The sequence below is a fragment of the Microplitis mediator genome, chromosome 11, assembly GCF_029852145.1.
Source record: "Microplitis mediator isolate UGA2020A chromosome 11, iyMicMedi2.1, whole genome shotgun sequence".
Taxonomy (NCBI): domain Eukaryota; kingdom Metazoa; phylum Arthropoda; class Insecta; order Hymenoptera; family Braconidae; genus Microplitis; species Microplitis mediator.
The window spans coordinates 17,262,019-17,278,761 of NC_079979.1; the positions used below are offsets into that span (position 1 = coordinate 17,262,019).

At 28.1% G+C, this 16,743-nt stretch overlaps 4 protein-coding genes across 4 annotated transcripts; 2 read left to right on the plus strand and 2 right to left on the minus strand.

Annotated features, from left to right (window-relative positions):
• Positions 1-557: 557 nt before the first annotated feature.
• Positions 558-3,573, plus strand: LOC130677116 (dynein light chain 2, cytoplasmic). Its single transcript, XM_057483718.1, has 3 exons — positions 558-731; positions 1,982-2,099; positions 2,180-3,573. The coding sequence occupies exons 2-3, from the start codon at positions 1,992-1,994 to the stop codon at positions 2,339-2,341; spliced, it is 270 nt and encodes an 89-aa protein (XP_057339701.1). The 5' UTR covers positions 558-731; positions 1,982-1,991; the 3' UTR covers positions 2,342-3,573.
• Positions 3,574-3,651: 78 nt separating this feature from the next.
• On the minus strand, positions 3,652-6,283 carry LOC130677115 (2-methoxy-6-polyprenyl-1,4-benzoquinol methylase, mitochondrial). Its single transcript, XM_057483716.1, has 5 exons — positions 5,933-6,283; positions 4,985-5,397; positions 4,795-4,883; positions 4,206-4,329; positions 3,652-4,038 (listed from the first exon to the last, which is right to left on the minus strand). Exons 1-5 carry the CDS (start codon positions 6,135-6,137, stop codon positions 3,949-3,951), a joined length of 921 nt encoding a protein of 306 aa, XP_057339699.1. The 5' UTR covers positions 6,138-6,283; the 3' UTR covers positions 3,652-3,948.
• A 1,694-nt stretch (positions 6,284-7,977) lies between these two features.
• On the minus strand, positions 7,978-11,950 carry LOC130677114 (merlin). The gene is made up of 8 exons (XM_057483715.1): positions 11,426-11,950; positions 11,009-11,344; positions 10,714-10,941; positions 10,323-10,532; positions 10,126-10,232; positions 9,692-9,821; positions 9,282-9,617; positions 7,978-8,849 (listed from the first exon to the last, which is right to left on the minus strand). The coding sequence occupies exons 1-8, from the start codon at positions 11,522-11,524 to the stop codon at positions 8,472-8,474; spliced, it is 1,824 nt and encodes a 607-aa protein (XP_057339698.1). The 5' UTR covers positions 11,525-11,950; the 3' UTR covers positions 7,978-8,471.
• A 1,638-nt stretch (positions 11,951-13,588) lies between these two features.
• Positions 13,589-16,501, plus strand: LOC130677675 (serine/threonine-protein kinase PAK 2). The gene has a single exon (XM_057484508.1). The coding sequence runs from the start codon at positions 14,217-14,219 to the stop codon at positions 15,705-15,707; it is 1,491 nt and encodes a 496-aa protein (XP_057340491.1). The 5' UTR covers positions 13,589-14,216; the 3' UTR covers positions 15,708-16,501.
• The last annotated feature ends 242 nt before the right edge of the window (positions 16,502-16,743 follow it).

Below are 16,743 nucleotides of genomic sequence, written 5' to 3' on the forward strand. Positions count from 1 at the left end.
TTAAATTAAATTGTCGAAAAAAAAATTTGAAAATTTTTAATTGTCTGCTAACTTTAGGATCATAAAATATGTAGAAAGTTTTTGTAAACTCTCAGTGTTCTGATGAAATTAGACCCATATTCAAAAACTTGTCAACTCAAACTTCCCATCATAAGTCGGATGCAATTTGACGTCAAATTGAAAGACCTTTTTGCTGAGCAACTCTGAGACTATTTTTAAAACCTGACTTTAAACTTCTGTGTGAGTTTGCATGCAAAGTTTACGATTATCATAAATAATCTTTTTTTTTTCGCGGTAAATTAAAATGCTGAAAATTTTTCCAACACTAAATCTTCACATAAATATTTAATTTACACACAGAAATTTGAAATCTTTGATATTTAATATAAAAATTTAAAATTTTCTTTCCTCTATCGTATAGACGGACTGTAAAAAAAAAAAAGAAAAAAGTTTAAAGTTTACTTTACCCGCCATTTTCATCGTGGCTGCAATGCATTCTGGGTTGATAGAAGATTCTGATAGAAGACCCTAATTGAGGACCAATCAGAACTCGGTAAGTGCAGCCACAGGCGCTTCAATCTTTAGTCCGAACGAAAAATTTTTGGTATCGGTTCGTGCACGCAAAAGTCATTGCATTAATTACTCAATATTAATTATAAAGTTACGATAGATTAGAAGAAAAAATTACGAGTATTTTAAACTTAAATTTATAAAGGTTGTTACTAAAAAAGGTACGTTAATTATTTTATAAAATATCCCACATTTTTCCCAAACATTCTCTTCATACGACGACTAATTTTGGATTTTTTTTTCTCATATTTATTGAACACTAAAAATTTATTTTTTATTTCTTATGTCGATAGAAATTGATATTTAATTGACCTAGTTGTCAACCGCTTAAGATCTATATCTATTTTTATTTTTTATCGACAAAACATTTTTTTACTCCACTAGTAGTCAACCATAAAAGCTTGCCAGCAAGTTCGGTTTTTATTTGTGATCATGTTTGTTTTTTAAATTTATTAATTAAATCAGTAATTAAAATATGCCAGCTTTTGATGTCCATGCGATTGTGAAAATTTCTCGTGTGCCGCTTAATAGGTTTCTAAATAATTATGTATTAAAACCAGAAGTAACTTAGAAAAATGTTTTCATTTTTTTTTAAGCTCATCTATTTTTTTAGTCAAAAAATTTTTTAAATACAACCAGAAATAACTTCTCCGAAAAAAGTTTTTATTTTATAAAAATTGATATCAATTTTTTTAAGGTCTCAGAAATTTTTTAATTGGAAATTGTAATTTTCTCTAATAAAATTTGAATTTTTTAAAATTCATTTGAAATTTTTTAGACGTAAATTTACTACTAATTTAAATAATTGATTTTATATATGGTAACAAAATTGGAGCATGAACTGAAAGAGTATTTGTCACGCAAAATGTACGATTTAGTCAATATCGAAAAGCAATTTTATTTTTCAAGGTATCAAATTGTTAAATCAATGATTGAATAAGCCCACGTTTCTTGAGCTATACCTTTTTTTTTTTTTCTCAAATATTTCAGTTACTTTTCATTTTTTGTCGTGTAAATGATAAACAAATAAATTTTAATAAACTGTTTTAGTGATGTTTCTATGACAACCAATCATCATACCAAAATAATAAAAAATATACCAATCAAATTTAATTTCCACAAACAAAACTTAATAATCATGGAGAATTCTAGATAAAAATCTTATATTTCATGCTCGAATAATTCGATAGATTCATAATTTATTTATTTCAAGCGTTAATTTTAAGTTCTTTTTTTTTTTAAGTATCAATAATTAAGGGCCAGTTTTTTTAAACCGGGTTTTAATTAATATTACTAGTATATATATAAATATACCAGCAATAGTAATTTAAACCCGGTTTGAAAAACTGACCCAAAGAAATAGAAACTTGCAAGAAAATAAAAGTATTTTTTATGAATTTTATTGTTGCAGGCCATACAAAATGTCAGACCGTAAAGCTGTGATCAAAAATGCCGATATGTCGGAGGAAATGCAACAAGATGCCGTTGATTGTGCAACTCAAGCACTAGAGAAATACAATATCGAAAAGGTATAATCAGATGAAAAGTATATAATTTTATTACTGAACCCATTACTACAATTTATTTATATATATTTTTTTTTATTTAGGATATTGCTGCATTTATAAAAAAAGAATTCGATAAAAAATACAACCCCACGTGGCATTGTATTGTTGGACGTAATTTTGGCAGCTACGTAACACATGAAACAAGACATTTCATATACTTTTACTTAGGTCAGGTAGCAATTCTTCTATTCAAGAGTGGATAAGCTGGTTTCTTACTCTCTTATCTTAAATTATATTTCCCTATCCTCTATCAATTTCGTAATCAATAATAAATTTTTCAATTCAAATTAAATATGTGAACTTATATATATATATTTATATATATATACTGGTTGTAACCGATAAAGATATATAACAAAAATCTAATGAATATATCAAATAATTTCCGATATTGTTAATTCTCCGGATAATAAAGTTTTAAATGCTAACTTAGAAAAAAAAAGTCTAAGGGTATGAAAACTTACTAGAAAAAAAGACATACTCCTTTACATGATGGAATGTATCGCGTATGCCAAAAAAAAACTGTTGTGTTCTGTTTTATATTAGGTATATTTTATAGTTAAGTTCAGTGCTGGCGGTTTTTACTCAAAGAATTTATGAGAATGGAAATTGACATTTGAATATTAATGTAATGTACAAATCGATGTATACTTAAAGATCAAAATTAAATTGTATCATCTCTTGAATGACAGAAAAACTTGTGAATAATAGTCGCCAATATTGAATATTAATTTTCATATTTACGTTACCTATAATTTTATAAAAAAAAATAATAAAAATTAAATCATCTGTATCTGTATAACGTACATTTTTTATGCACGATTAGTATGCACTTGAATATCAAAATTAAAAGCTATAAAAGAAATGATATAGTAATAGCATAACAAAAGAATATCTTATTCATTAAGAAAGTAATGAATCAATCTATATGTGTTACCGCCACTATACATTATAAGTAGCAAAAATCTTACCAGCTTCTTATCGTGATATATTTGTATATTAAAACAAAATTAATTTTTTAAATTTCATTATTTTTTTTCAATATTTTTCGCCATACATTATTTTATAGTAAAAATATTAAGTATTACAGAGGTATGAATGCAATAATATCAATATTAATATAATTTTGCCGTTTCAAAAATTAAAAACGTATCAAAAAGTAATATAAAAAATATTTAAATAATTTTATTACTTTGTTAGATTTTAAAAATATAAATAAACGTAAATTCATCTAAATCTTTTTCTGTACTCATATATATTGTGTAAAATTGGCTGGTTTAATAATACTTATTAAATAACCATAAAAGAACTGGTTGCTGAAATAAATTAATTGTTCTTTAATCTGACAAAAACTTCTAATTTACTATTAATTAAATAATACGAACAATTCGTTAAAATTATTTACTGTTTAATAAAAAATAACTTTAGCAGATAATCTAAAGCTAATAAAAATTTTTACGTTGTTTTATTTTTATATTATATTGTATATTTAATATAATTTAAGACGTACAAGTATTTGCAAAAAGTCCAAGTGTATATTTAAATACTTAACAATATTCTTTATTTATAAACTTATAATTATGGCACAGTAAATTTTTAAGATAAAGGTAAAAATTATTTATAGAATTTTAACGTAATGGGCATTAATTATAATTAAATATATTCTTTATTTATAAAATTAACTGTCATCAATTCGCTGGTAAATACATAATTATACACACGATTGTATCTGATCTTGATACAGTTCTTATATTTGCGAATCATTTTCATCTTATTTGCATAAAATAATTGGCAATTATGAACAATTATTTTATATTTTGAACCCGGAGTGTATAGCAACTACTCCGAACGTCAAATTTTTGTAGGTGACCTGCCTAAATCCAGCTTCTTCTATCATACCCTGAAACATTTTTTCGTTATATGGAATGATTTCATTTATTAGTTAATCCGTCAGCACTCCCGTCATAAGCATTTTGCTCACAGGACACTATTCAACTTATAGGATGTCGCTGTCGCGCAAGCGAGATACTAAAAATCACGGGAGTGCTGACGGGTTAAATTACATACTTTTAATTCCTCTTGTTTTGGAAATTTTCTGATGCTCTCGACTAAATATTGATACGGTTCCCATTGACCGGCAATCAATTTTCCCATCACAGGTATCAATTGAAATGAATATTGATCATAGAGCCTAAAATCAAACAATATATTCAGGGAGCATATAGTACCTTGTCCTGTATATAAATATGGGCAGTGTTACAATTATACTCACTCACAAATTTACTCAGCCTCAACTCTATTCAGTTTTTTTTACTCAACGACAACTCTACTTCGAGGCTGAGTAAAGTTGTGAGTCCCTTGAGTAGAGATATTGTAAGTAGAATTGTAACACTGTCTAAATATGGTGTGCCGTCAACTGATTCCAACAATTTTACACCATAAGTGATCCCACTGACATCTGATCCCATCGACATTCGATTGAAAATGATGGAGATGAAGGTTTTGAAGATGATGACAATTAAAGTTATGAAAATCTTAATGAAACTAATGACTTATAAGATCAGTTGTCAGTTGGATCTAGTCTGTGGGATCAGTTGTCATAGAATCTATAAATATATACCATGGAGTAATTGCTACATAAAAAAAAATACCATACCATTTTAAAGAATCATTAGTTACATGGCTGAATTCCAAACATAAAAATCTTCCTCCTGGTTGAAGAACTCTGTATGCTTCTGATAACACCTAATAAATATTTTTTAGTCAGTAAAAATAATCAGATGGCTAAATAAATAAATGAAATATTTATTTATAATAAAACAGATTGATATTTTTAGTTGCAGTACCTTATCAATATGAGTTACATTTCTAATTCCAAATGCGATAGTATAAGCAGTAAAAGATTCATCAGGACACGATAATTTCTCAGCATCAGCTTGCAACCAATCTATATTATATCCATTTTCATTTGTAAATCCTAGTTTTTTGGCTCGTAATTTTCCAACGTCTAACATATTCTGATTAATATCGGATACAGTAACATAACTTTTTATGTTTTTTGGATTCTTGAAATTATTTAAATAATTTAAATACCGAAAAGTTATGTCACCAGTTCCTCCTGCTGTATCTAATAATTTACAACCATGTGTAGGTGCTAATTCTTGAATGAAAAGATCTTTCCATAGTCGATGGACACCAAAACTCATTGCATCGTTCATTAAATCATAGGAGTCAGCAACTTTTTCGAATACTGTATAAACTTGAAAGAAAAATTTAAATCGTTTATTAAAAAAATTTGTAGAACAGATATTTTGGATGAGTGGGAATGTATCAGATATGGGACAGTTTTTAAATTTTAAGTGAATGTCAATTAATTGAAAATGAAATTTTGAAAAAACGCGTACTGATGTTCCAATTATCTAACAACGCATTTTTAAATTTTCATTATTTAAAGATTTAAAAATTGACGTCAGTTACATTCACACTCATCTTGGAAATTCCAGACTTTGATGAATGAAATTTTTTATGAAACAGAAGTTGGTCGACATCTGATAATTTTTTGATTTTTTTTAAACAATAAATCAATAGAAAAAAAATATTTGAAAAAATTGCACCTTTAGTTTTTTAAATTTTCTACATGTGCATATTTTTAGTTTCTTTTTTTTGTAATTCTCCAGTAAAAAAAAAAATCCGAAAATTCCCCGATTGTCTGTTAACTTCTGGATCATAATTTTTTTGATTGATAAAATTAATTTTATAAAATAATTATTGAATTAAAAAATATAAATAAATACCTTCTTTACTTTTATCACTTTCTTTGATCGTTTTAAAACCAAAATGTGTTGTCGGTTCTTCATTGTTATTCCACTGAGGTTTTTTTTCCTCATTTGTGTATGCACTGAAATTAAATTTAAAGGTTTTTGCAACTTCATTCTTTGGTATAAATAATTTATTACATATATTTTTTATTAATGTCATTCTTTGTCGATTTAGATGCATTATTTTTGTTTTTTTGAAAAGGTATTAATTTTTATAGGTTATCATTTGTATGTACAATCATGAATATAAATATATTTTTTTGTATATATGAGTGTGAATGTAACTGACAATTGTCAATTTTTAAAATTTTTGAAAAATAAATAAAAGAGTAGAGAAAAAATGTAAAAATGCGTATTTAAATGATTGGAAAATTAGCCCGCGCATTTTTTCAAATTTCATTATTTTAAATAATTTATTTATTTATTCAAAATTTATAAATTGTCTCATGTCTGCTCCATTCACTCATTTCTTTTGTTACTTTAATAATTTATGATTTACATATGTTTTATATATAAATATGTAAATATTACATATGACAAATTTAAATTTTACTGAGACTTGTAATAAAAAAATACAGTTTCCGAATAGAGGGACTTTGGTAATATTTGAAACCGTGATTTTTTGAGTGTAAATGTAGCAGACATACAATTTTTTAATTACATATAAAAAATTTTTTTAAAATACATGTTCTGAATTTTGAATTCTCTAAACATGAATTTTTAAATTTTATTTTATAAAAATTTTAATTTATTATTTCAAAATTACAAAATTGTCAGATGTCCGCTAACTTTACTATCATAAATTTTACACTATTCTTTTCTCCTCTAGGAATTCGGGAATAAATAAAAAATATTTTAAACCAGGGATGGGCAAAATAGGATTTAATAAATACTGAATATTTAAGTAAAATTTGACTTGAAACCTAAATTACTTATTGGTACGTGTCTAAAAAATACTTATCCTCAGAAACAGACAAAGTACTAAATAGTTTGTAACTTAGTATTTTTGAAGATTTATCTATACTAAATACATTGTACTTGGTACTTGAAAGTTGTAGTAAGTAGTAAAGACTATTGTACTTTTTACTTAAATTTGATATAAGTACTAAGCATAATTGTAATTAGAACTTATAATTGTCACAGTATCTATTAAAAAAAATTTTTTAATACTTATTCTATCACTACCAGAACTTTACATACGACGATTGAGACTTAAAATTATAATTTTTGAATGTACTATTGCACTCCTAAGATTTTAATAGTCAAATTTATTCATTAGATGATATTAATATATTATTGTCAAATTTATACTGTTTAGTTCAAATAAGTGCACGCGTACAGTTTATGTTTCAGCTTCAAGCAGTAATCTAATCAATCATTTTTATATACCCGAGCAAAAATGATAATATAAAATTTTATAACATCATTTCTTTTCGGGTTCTTAAAAAAAAAAAAAATTTTTTTCTATTGACATAAAATTTTAAATAAAAAGTTCTTGTAGAGTTGAAAGGTTTAATCGTTTTCATTTATTATTGGCTTAACTTCTATAGTCAATCTAAAAAATACTCTCGGAGTTTTTAATTATTTTTTGTTAGAAATACCAATGATCTAGTATTTAAATGCAACTTTTAATCTCAGTACAAATGTACTTAGTACTTGAACCGTTCTATGAGTACAAAAGTATTCTTATTTAGTTGAAAAATCAAATACTAAATATTATTGTATTTAGTATTAGGAGAAATTAAAAGTATCAAGTACAAAAGTATTTGTAATTAAATAATAAATAAAATACTAAGTACTTCGGTATGTCGTATTTAGTACTTGTTCAAAATACTAATTACTTGCATATTTTTACTCTACAAAAAAAAAATTATTATATATCAAAGTATTTATTACTCAATTAGTACTTAAAATACAAATGTACTTAAGTATGCCCATCACTGTTTTAAACTTTAAACAAATCCTCTGTGAATCGGGCAAGGATATTGTTAAAATAAATATACAGGTATAAGCAAATAAACTTTTACATGAAAAATTATCCAATTTATTCTAACGATTCTCAATAAAAAATTAGTACAGCTATATAAAATACTATTTAATTATTATCGTAACTTTTTATGGATTTAACATTATAAAAAACTCCATTATATTAAGACACTTCATGGTATAATTTTTTATAGTCGAGTACTCTAAATTATTTTGATTTATACTCTAAAATAAAATATAAATCAGCTGTTCCTCCTCAACAATCCACTTAATAAAAATAATATATGGCATTGTTAAAATAGTTTTCTGTGTTTTACAATATTATTAACGTTAACTATTTTTGTTATCGTGATCGAAAGTCTTAACAATATTTTCTATAAGTTTCCGTTTATTTAAAATTCCGTAATATATAGTTAAAAAATAATTTGTTAAACAATCAGTTAAAAAATAAAAGTTACAAACTATTAATTAAAATTTAAAACATATTTATACAATACATTAATTAATTAAAAAATAGTTTTATCGTAACTTATAATTCTTCAAAAAAGGCAACTCTGGCTTTCGTAGATCCAGACTTAACTTTTTTTAGAGTACTGTATTTATTTTCACCAAGTCTAACTTGTTCGTCATGGAGTTGGTCTAAATCACATTGTTTTTCTCCAACTTTCATTACCTCTATTTCAGAGCGTAGTTCACGTAATTGTTCTTGCAAATGTTTGCTTTTTTCCCAATAATCAACTCTTTCTTTTTCTATCTCTAATGATAGCTGGTCAACATCTCCATCAGTGATAAGATCATAAGATGTTAAGTCTGCAGGTAGTGGGTCGGTATCTAGTTGTAAAGTTTGAAGGTCTGCTTGTAAATCGGATGGTAAAACTTGTGTTGATGGAAATATATTTGGCACAGGCTGGTAAAAAATTTTATGAATTATTTAATTAATTTATAAAAAAGTGTATTGTGTGACAGGGGATTCAACAAAACGATTTCAGGCCAGAGTGAAGTTGGCTGACATCACCCGCAGTCTGAAATCCTGTTTAATCCTGAGTTACACACAATATTTTTAATGATTACCTGCATTGGAACTTAAAGTTTCAGTGTCAGCAGCCAGTCAGAAACAAGTTAATTTTCGACCAATGGTCAGCGGGCAGAAATTTTACTTGTTTTTTCCCAAGGGTGGAAAGAAGTTTGTTTCTGCCCACTGACTGAAGACATTCACAGTTTACGCGTTTGTTAATTAATATTAATTCGCAGCATTGGACTGAAATTAGCTTCTTTCGACTGACTGTAAGTTCCGATACTGGTATCATGAAAAAGTAATTTAATTTAAAAAAATACTTACTGTTATGGTGGCAGTGTAAGCATTTCTACTTAAAAATTCTAAAAGTTTTTCTTTTGCTTCTTTTTCTGCTATACGTGCCCGAAGTAATTCATCTTTTAGTTTTTCGGCTTCTGCTGCCCTTCTCTCAGACTCTTGAACCAATCTTTCAGTGAGTAATTCCGCTTCTCTCGTTTTCCGTTCCAAGTGAACTTTTTCTTCTTCAGTTTTCATGTTATTTAGTCTAATTCGAGTGATCTCTTGTTCAGCTTCAGATGCCTTTTGACTCAATAGCATGGCTTCTTCCTCAGCCACACGACTTTTTTCTGCTAATAAATCTGCTGTTTCTTCAGATCTTCTCTATAATAATAACAGAAAAAATTCATGAAAATGAAAATTTTATTTGTCGCATTTATCTAATATTTTAATCATACCAAGGCTTCGTTGGCAAGACGAATTTCTTCTTGGTACTGCAGCAATCTCTGTTCCATTGCAGCTTTTTCTTTTTCAGCTGCTTCGCGCAGTTGTTTTTCTTTTGCCAATTTATTTCTTTCTATTTGTCGCCTAAATAAAAAAATACAAGTGAGTATCAATGCTCAAAAATAAAATGAATCTAAGCCAAATCAGATGGGCAACTTTGGAAAATTTTTTTTTCTTTCCCTCTATTTATTTTATTACTCAGAAATCAAGAGCGATAGGAATCTGAAACTTTCCATGTCATAGAATCTCAGTAGTGTCTACTTAATTTGTCACTACAAGTAAAATTATTTTGAGAGGGGGATCGGCTCCATTATTTTTTAGTCGAAATAAGAATGCACATGTTTAGCTTATAATTTTAATAAATGATATTTTATTGGACTTTATTTACCTAGACCTTTCCTCTTTGGCTTGGGCTTTCATCTGCTGAACTTCCATGGAATCGGGTTTACGCCTTCTCATAAATAAGTCATGATTGCCAATACATAGATCAAGAATCTGAACAAATTACACTCAAACATTTTTCTTATCGTTATATTTATTTAATAAATTTTAAACCCATTTCAAAATATTTAATTTAATATTTACCAGTTTATTCATGCGAACTTTCAACGAAAAAAATACAAAATTTGGCGATGATTTCTCCACTGGTTTGATCACAAATTTTTTATCATCAAAACTTATATGACGTATTTCAGACCACGTGAATGTTGTTTTGGGAGTTAATTTATTTTCCTTTTCATAAATATTTAGTCCAAGGGCTGTCACACCCAGCCATAAATTTGTTTCTTTTTTATTCTAAAATTAAGAATTTATGATTAAAAAATTTTAAAAATCATTGGCCTGCTGCTGAAAATTTTTTTAATTCTTTCAAATAACTCGGAGTACCAAAGCGGTTGATTTAAAATATATTTTTATAAGAAAGTTTAAAAAATTTGAAAAGTATATTAATAATCTTAATCTCCTGTAAAATATTTACATTGATTGGAAAATAATTCACACCATACATATCAAGATCTTGTGCTATTTTTAAATACTCCATTTCTGCTTCATCACGAGACATTCCTCGATGATCGGCGTACCAAATTTTAATGCGATCTTCCCACATTTCTGACGTCATTTGATATTGATCAATTACTCTTTGAGGGAGTAAATGTTCACTGATTAGCATTCCCGGTCTACAGGAAACTTCATCATAATCTCCATACTATAAATTTATCAAAAATTAAACATAAAACCAACAAACAAAAACTTATTTTATTTAGAAAAATAACCTTCGCTTGTACGGCATAAGAAGCCAATAAAACTGAAGCTTCTGGTGGACAGTAAATGTCCATTGACAAAATGGCCTGCTTGACTTGAAGAAAAAAAAGATGCTGAGTTACTTCTTGAACTAGTTCTTCTGCTACGTCTTCGGGGTAAAATTTAGCGAGGAACATAAATGGTGTCGTCGGTTGTTGCGAAATTCCTTGGTCCTGTACTTTTTTGTCTAATTTCAGCCATGATATGAATCCCTTGGCGTCTTCATATTGAAGACCAAAATACCAGGTCTCCCTTAGTCCTATTGTTCTACAAACTAGATCAAATAGATCTCTCCCAGTTGCTCTCCACTGAAATTTAATTTTTTCGATTAAAATAAAAAAATTACTGTCATGTTATTGGATAAATATTCATATAAATAAAGTATTAACCTCTAAATTAAATTCTAATTCAGCATCTAGAGTACAAACTTTAATAGGAAAAGATTTTCCAGATTTTTTTCGTCGAAATGGTGGCATTTTACTTTTCATTGTTTTTTACCCAGTCATCGCAGAATATTGTCAATACTTTTGTAAATTTTAAACATCTTTCGTAATAAGTAATAATTATATGAATCACTGGTGTGTATTTTTAAATTATTTTAAAATAGATACTAAAAAATTATTCAACATTTTTTAATAACTAAAGAAATAATAAAATTTAAACTTTAATGGATTTTTAAAATTTAAATTTCACATTCTTGTCACATAAGTGGATATTTTACACTTCCCTACACATTATGATTTAAATATAAAATTTTATTGCACATAACTAATTATACACCAAAATAATGGGCGTAATTTACACAAATAACAACAAGAAACTGATCTACGATAAATTTTCTAATAAAAATATGACATATTACTGTGTGTAGTATACACACGAATGGTAAAACAAATATGCAATTATTATAATTATTATTTTTAGTTTGTCGGGGTCGGACAGTTAGTTGTATATTACGATGACGTCACACGCGTCCCACACGCGCGCACGTACGTGAAATAAAAACTTAAATTACGAGAGTGTGAGTGTAACTGACAGTTGGGAATTTTTTAATTTTTGAATAAATAAATAAAATGTAAGAAGAGTAAAAATTTTGAATTGTGTATTTAAATAACTGGAAAATCAGTACGCGCACTTTTTCAAATTTCATTGATGTAATTTATTTATTTAAAATTTATAAATTATTTCGAGTCTGGTAAATTCACACATTTTTATGAGTGTAATGTAGCAGACATCAGACAAATTTAAAATTATAAATAAATAGAGTAAATAATTAATAAAATTACATTAAAAAAAAATGCGCGTTTAAAAAATTTAAAAATTAATAAGTGCATTTTTTAAATTATTTACTCTATTTGTTTATAATTTAAAATTTGTCTGATGTCTGCTACATTCACACTCATACATTTTTTTAAGATAGTAAAGTTAGCGGACATTTGAAAATTTTTAAAACTTTGAAATAGTAAAGTAAAAATAAAATATTGCACGTTTAGAAAATTAAAAATCAGTACATTAATTTTTTGAAATATCTAGCTTTCTCTCTTCTCTTTTTTAAATATAGTTTCATATATATTAACTAGATGGACTAAAATGATGTATAATTGCAGCCCAAATAGCCAGGGTTGCTCTCAACAGAAAAGTGCGCTTTTATTTTGACATCAAATACATGATACTGAAGTTAGCAGACAATTACGAATTTTTGAATTTTTTTTCCACAGTTTGATTGAAAAAAAAATAAATAAATAAAAATACGCAGATGTAGAAAATTTAAAAAACTATAGGTGCAATTTTTTTAATACTTTCCTTTTTTATAATCTGTCATTTTTTAAAAAATAAAAATTATCAGACGGCGGCGAACTTCAGTGTCATTCAAATACTGGTCATATTTCGGGAAAATTAAATTTTCTAAGTTTGCTGAGCAGACGCCCCTTCAATTTTTCTGGGAAAGTTGGCAACAACTTGTAGTCAACAATTGCAAAGACTGAAATTGTCGTCAACTTGACCGCAATTAATTGACACCATTTTTTGACCACAAGGTTTGCAATCAGGGACTTGCACACAGTCAAAATACTGAAGAACAAAAGTGACGTAAATTTGCCGCCAAATTATAGGGGCATCTGCCGAACTTTGAATTCAATTCGCCTAAAATCTATGGCTGCAATTGGATAATAAATCAAAGTCAACTTTCCTACAGAGCCCCGGCTATTTGGGGGGCAACTTCTCAATTGACATCGATCTCAACATGAAGTTAGCAGACGTCTAATAAATTTTGAATTTTTTTTTAAACGATGAACTGCAAGAAAGTATTTGAAAAAACTGCATTCGTAGTTTTTAAAATTTTCTATACGTGCACATTTTTATTTTTTGTTTTTTTGTAATTAATTTGCTGAAAAAAAATCCGAAAATTACTAATTGTCTGCTAACTTCAAGATCATTTCTCAACTCATGTGCGTTATCTTTTTGCAGACAATTCGACGTAAAATTCCGCGCTCAGATTTCCGTAAACTTTCAGCCGTTTATTTTTTCAGATTTATAAAAAAAAGTTTCCATTTAACGTGAAACAGTAAAACTGACCATGTTTTTTTAATAAATAAAATTTTTATTTAAATTAAATCGCGCCTCCAAAAATGTGTCGTCAATTTCCAAGTAAACATGCAAAATTTTATTCAGTCTTCTTAATTTAAAAAATTTATTAAATTTATTATCAAAACAAAAAGTTGTATAGTTATCGAAATTTAAAAATACAAAAATATAAGTGCGACAGACTTTTAAATTTTTTGACCATCAGATAACTAATAAATTTTTTTACATCGACAGAAATTTATGGCTAGCATAAAATAATTTAACTAATTTATGCACTTATGCCACTAGTGAATATTAGTGAGTGAAAGACGATGAACGACGCCTTTAAAATAGCATATGAACGTGACAAGTGTTCTCTACTGGTGTTATCGGAGATTAAATTTTTTGTGGTTAAGATAACGAGCTCGCAATTTAAGTGTTTCGACAAATAATATATGTGATAAGTGACTCCAGTATGAATTTGTGAAGTAAGAAAATATTTATTTTCCTCCAGTTTTAAATTTAATATTTAATCACGTGTAATTCTTACTGTCATATTTAAAAAACGAAGTCGTTGTTAAGTAAAAGGGTCATAAAATTTTTCTAATCGTCAGGAAAATGAGTCTCAGCTTAACAAAATTTTTTTCCAAGAAAAAAACAACAACTGACAACAGTGTCGCTGAAATCGGTTTGCCAACGAACGTTTTTCATAAATTTCACGTCATAAAAAATGCGGAAGGTCAACTTGAAGGATTACCCGATCCTTGGATCCGGTTAATGAATACTCAGATTTCAAAATCAGAACAGGATTCACATCCAGCTGCAGCTCTGCAGGCCATTAAATTCTACAATTATTCAATTAAAAAAAAACCTACAGAAGAAGTTTTCAAGCCATTCGTTACTGCAGATTTTATCGAAGAAGAATCCCAGGAAATAGATAAAATTTTAACGAACAAATACCAAACTGGTGATTTTGAAAGTTCTAATTCTGGGAGTTCTACTGACAGTCAAGATCACACAATACCAGAGTTACCAAAAAAACTTAGCAAGCCTCCAAAACCACTTCCTAGAAAATGTAACGACCGCGTTGACAAAACGTTGACGGAAATATTGGAAGATCTCAATGCGTATCAATTAGATTTACCAGAAGACAAAGAAACAATTGAAGAAGAAAGTCCTGTTCTTCGTCAAAAATCCGAGTGTTCACTGGAACGAATGACAGATGAAGAAGTGTATGAAGAGTTAAGAAATATATGCCAGAGTGATGACCCTAACAAACGTTTTGAAAAAACCAAAGAAGTTGGAGCTGGTGCATCAGGAACTGTATTTATAGCTACTGATTTAATTTACAATCAAAAAGTTGCAATAAAAGATATTGATTTGTCTAAACAGCCAAAGAAAGAACTTATTTTAACAGAAATAAAAGTTCTCAAAGAATTCCGCCATCCAAATCTTGTTAATTTCTTGGACGCTTATTTATTGGATGAACATTTATGGGTAATAATGGAATTGCTCCAGGGAGGGCCGCTTACTGACGTTGTTACCGAGACTGTAATGAAGGAAGTCCAGATTGCCGCGGTCTGTCGCGAAGTTTTGAAAGCCATAAGTTTCCTTCATTCCAAGGGCATAATTCATCGAGACATTAAATCTGATAACGTTCTTCTTGGAATGAACGGCGCGGTCAAAGTCACTGATTTCGGCTTCTGCGCGAATATTGACGGGGATGAAAAACGACAGACGATGGTAGGAACGCCCTACTGGATGGCTCCAGAAGTTGTGACCAGAAAACAGTATGGTAAGAAAGTCGACATTTGGTCTTTGGGCATCATGGCTATCGAAATGATCGAAGGCGAACCGCCTTATCTAAAAGATACGCCTTTGAGAGCATTGTATCTGATCGCTGCCATCGGGAAACCTTCGATTCCTCGGTGGGACAGCCTCAGTCCGACATTTCAAAATTTCTTAGAAAAGTGCCTTACAGTTGAAGTGGATGAACGTGCGACAGCTGATGAACTACTGGCTCATCCTTTCCTGGAAAATTGCGCCGAACTTTCGTCACTTACACCACTCATTCGAGCAGCTCAGAGAATTCTCCGCAAAGCATTTTGATGTATAATCAATTATTTAAAAACAGTTATTTTAAATTTTACAATCAAGACGTGATTAATATGTGTGATAAATTTAACCACAATTGGTAGGAATTCATTTTATATCATACTCATCGTACTTGTGCAGAAATTATAGGCGTTTTAAGTTAACTAGTAATTCAAGTGCGATGGATAACAAAAATATAAGAAACGAAGAGAATTAATTTCAATATGTCGAAGGTCTTTAAAGTCAGAAGGGCGCAAAAAATGAGTCCTTTTGAAATGGATCTGAAGATCGGAACGTTTTTCGCGGAATGAAAATGAAAAAATGAAATGAAAAGTAAAAAATCTACTGGATCTACATTTCCGAAATGCTTCGTACGTCAGCCGAAAATTGCAGCCCCTTTGAGCAGTCAATTTACTTAAAAAATTTACATTTTCGTTGCGCGAAAAACGTTCCGATTTTCAGACATCTTTTGAGATCAATAACGCGATGTAAGAAAGACAGATTCTGTCTGTTAAAATGATTTTTCAGTTGAAAAATATGTATGAACTTTTTAAATCTAAGATTAGCGTATAATTGTAAAAATAAAATTTTTCATGTGAAAGTCGAAAAAGTGTTCTTCGCTAAAAATGTATTAAATAAGAGTATTAAATGAAAGAAAGATTGAATGAACTAATGTATTTAACATTTTATAAATATTTTTGATTGCTAATTGAAAGTGAAATGAAAATACTATAGTTTTTATAAAAATTTACTAACAATTTTTATATTAATAATATGAAATTTAATAAAATCACTTAAAACAATTATAATATTGCTCAAGTTTATTTTTTTTTATGTCACATTCAAAGTAATTTTCGTGTGGGACCGAAAAAAAATATCGACTTTATTTGGCGCAGTCTAATAATTACGATACTGAAGTTAGCAGACGTCTGACAGTTTTTGGATTTTTTTAAAAACGATTGACTATAAAAAAAAAATATTTTGAAAAATTGCACCTATAGTTTGTTAAATTTTCTACATGTGTATTTTTTTTTGTAATTTTTTGTTGAAA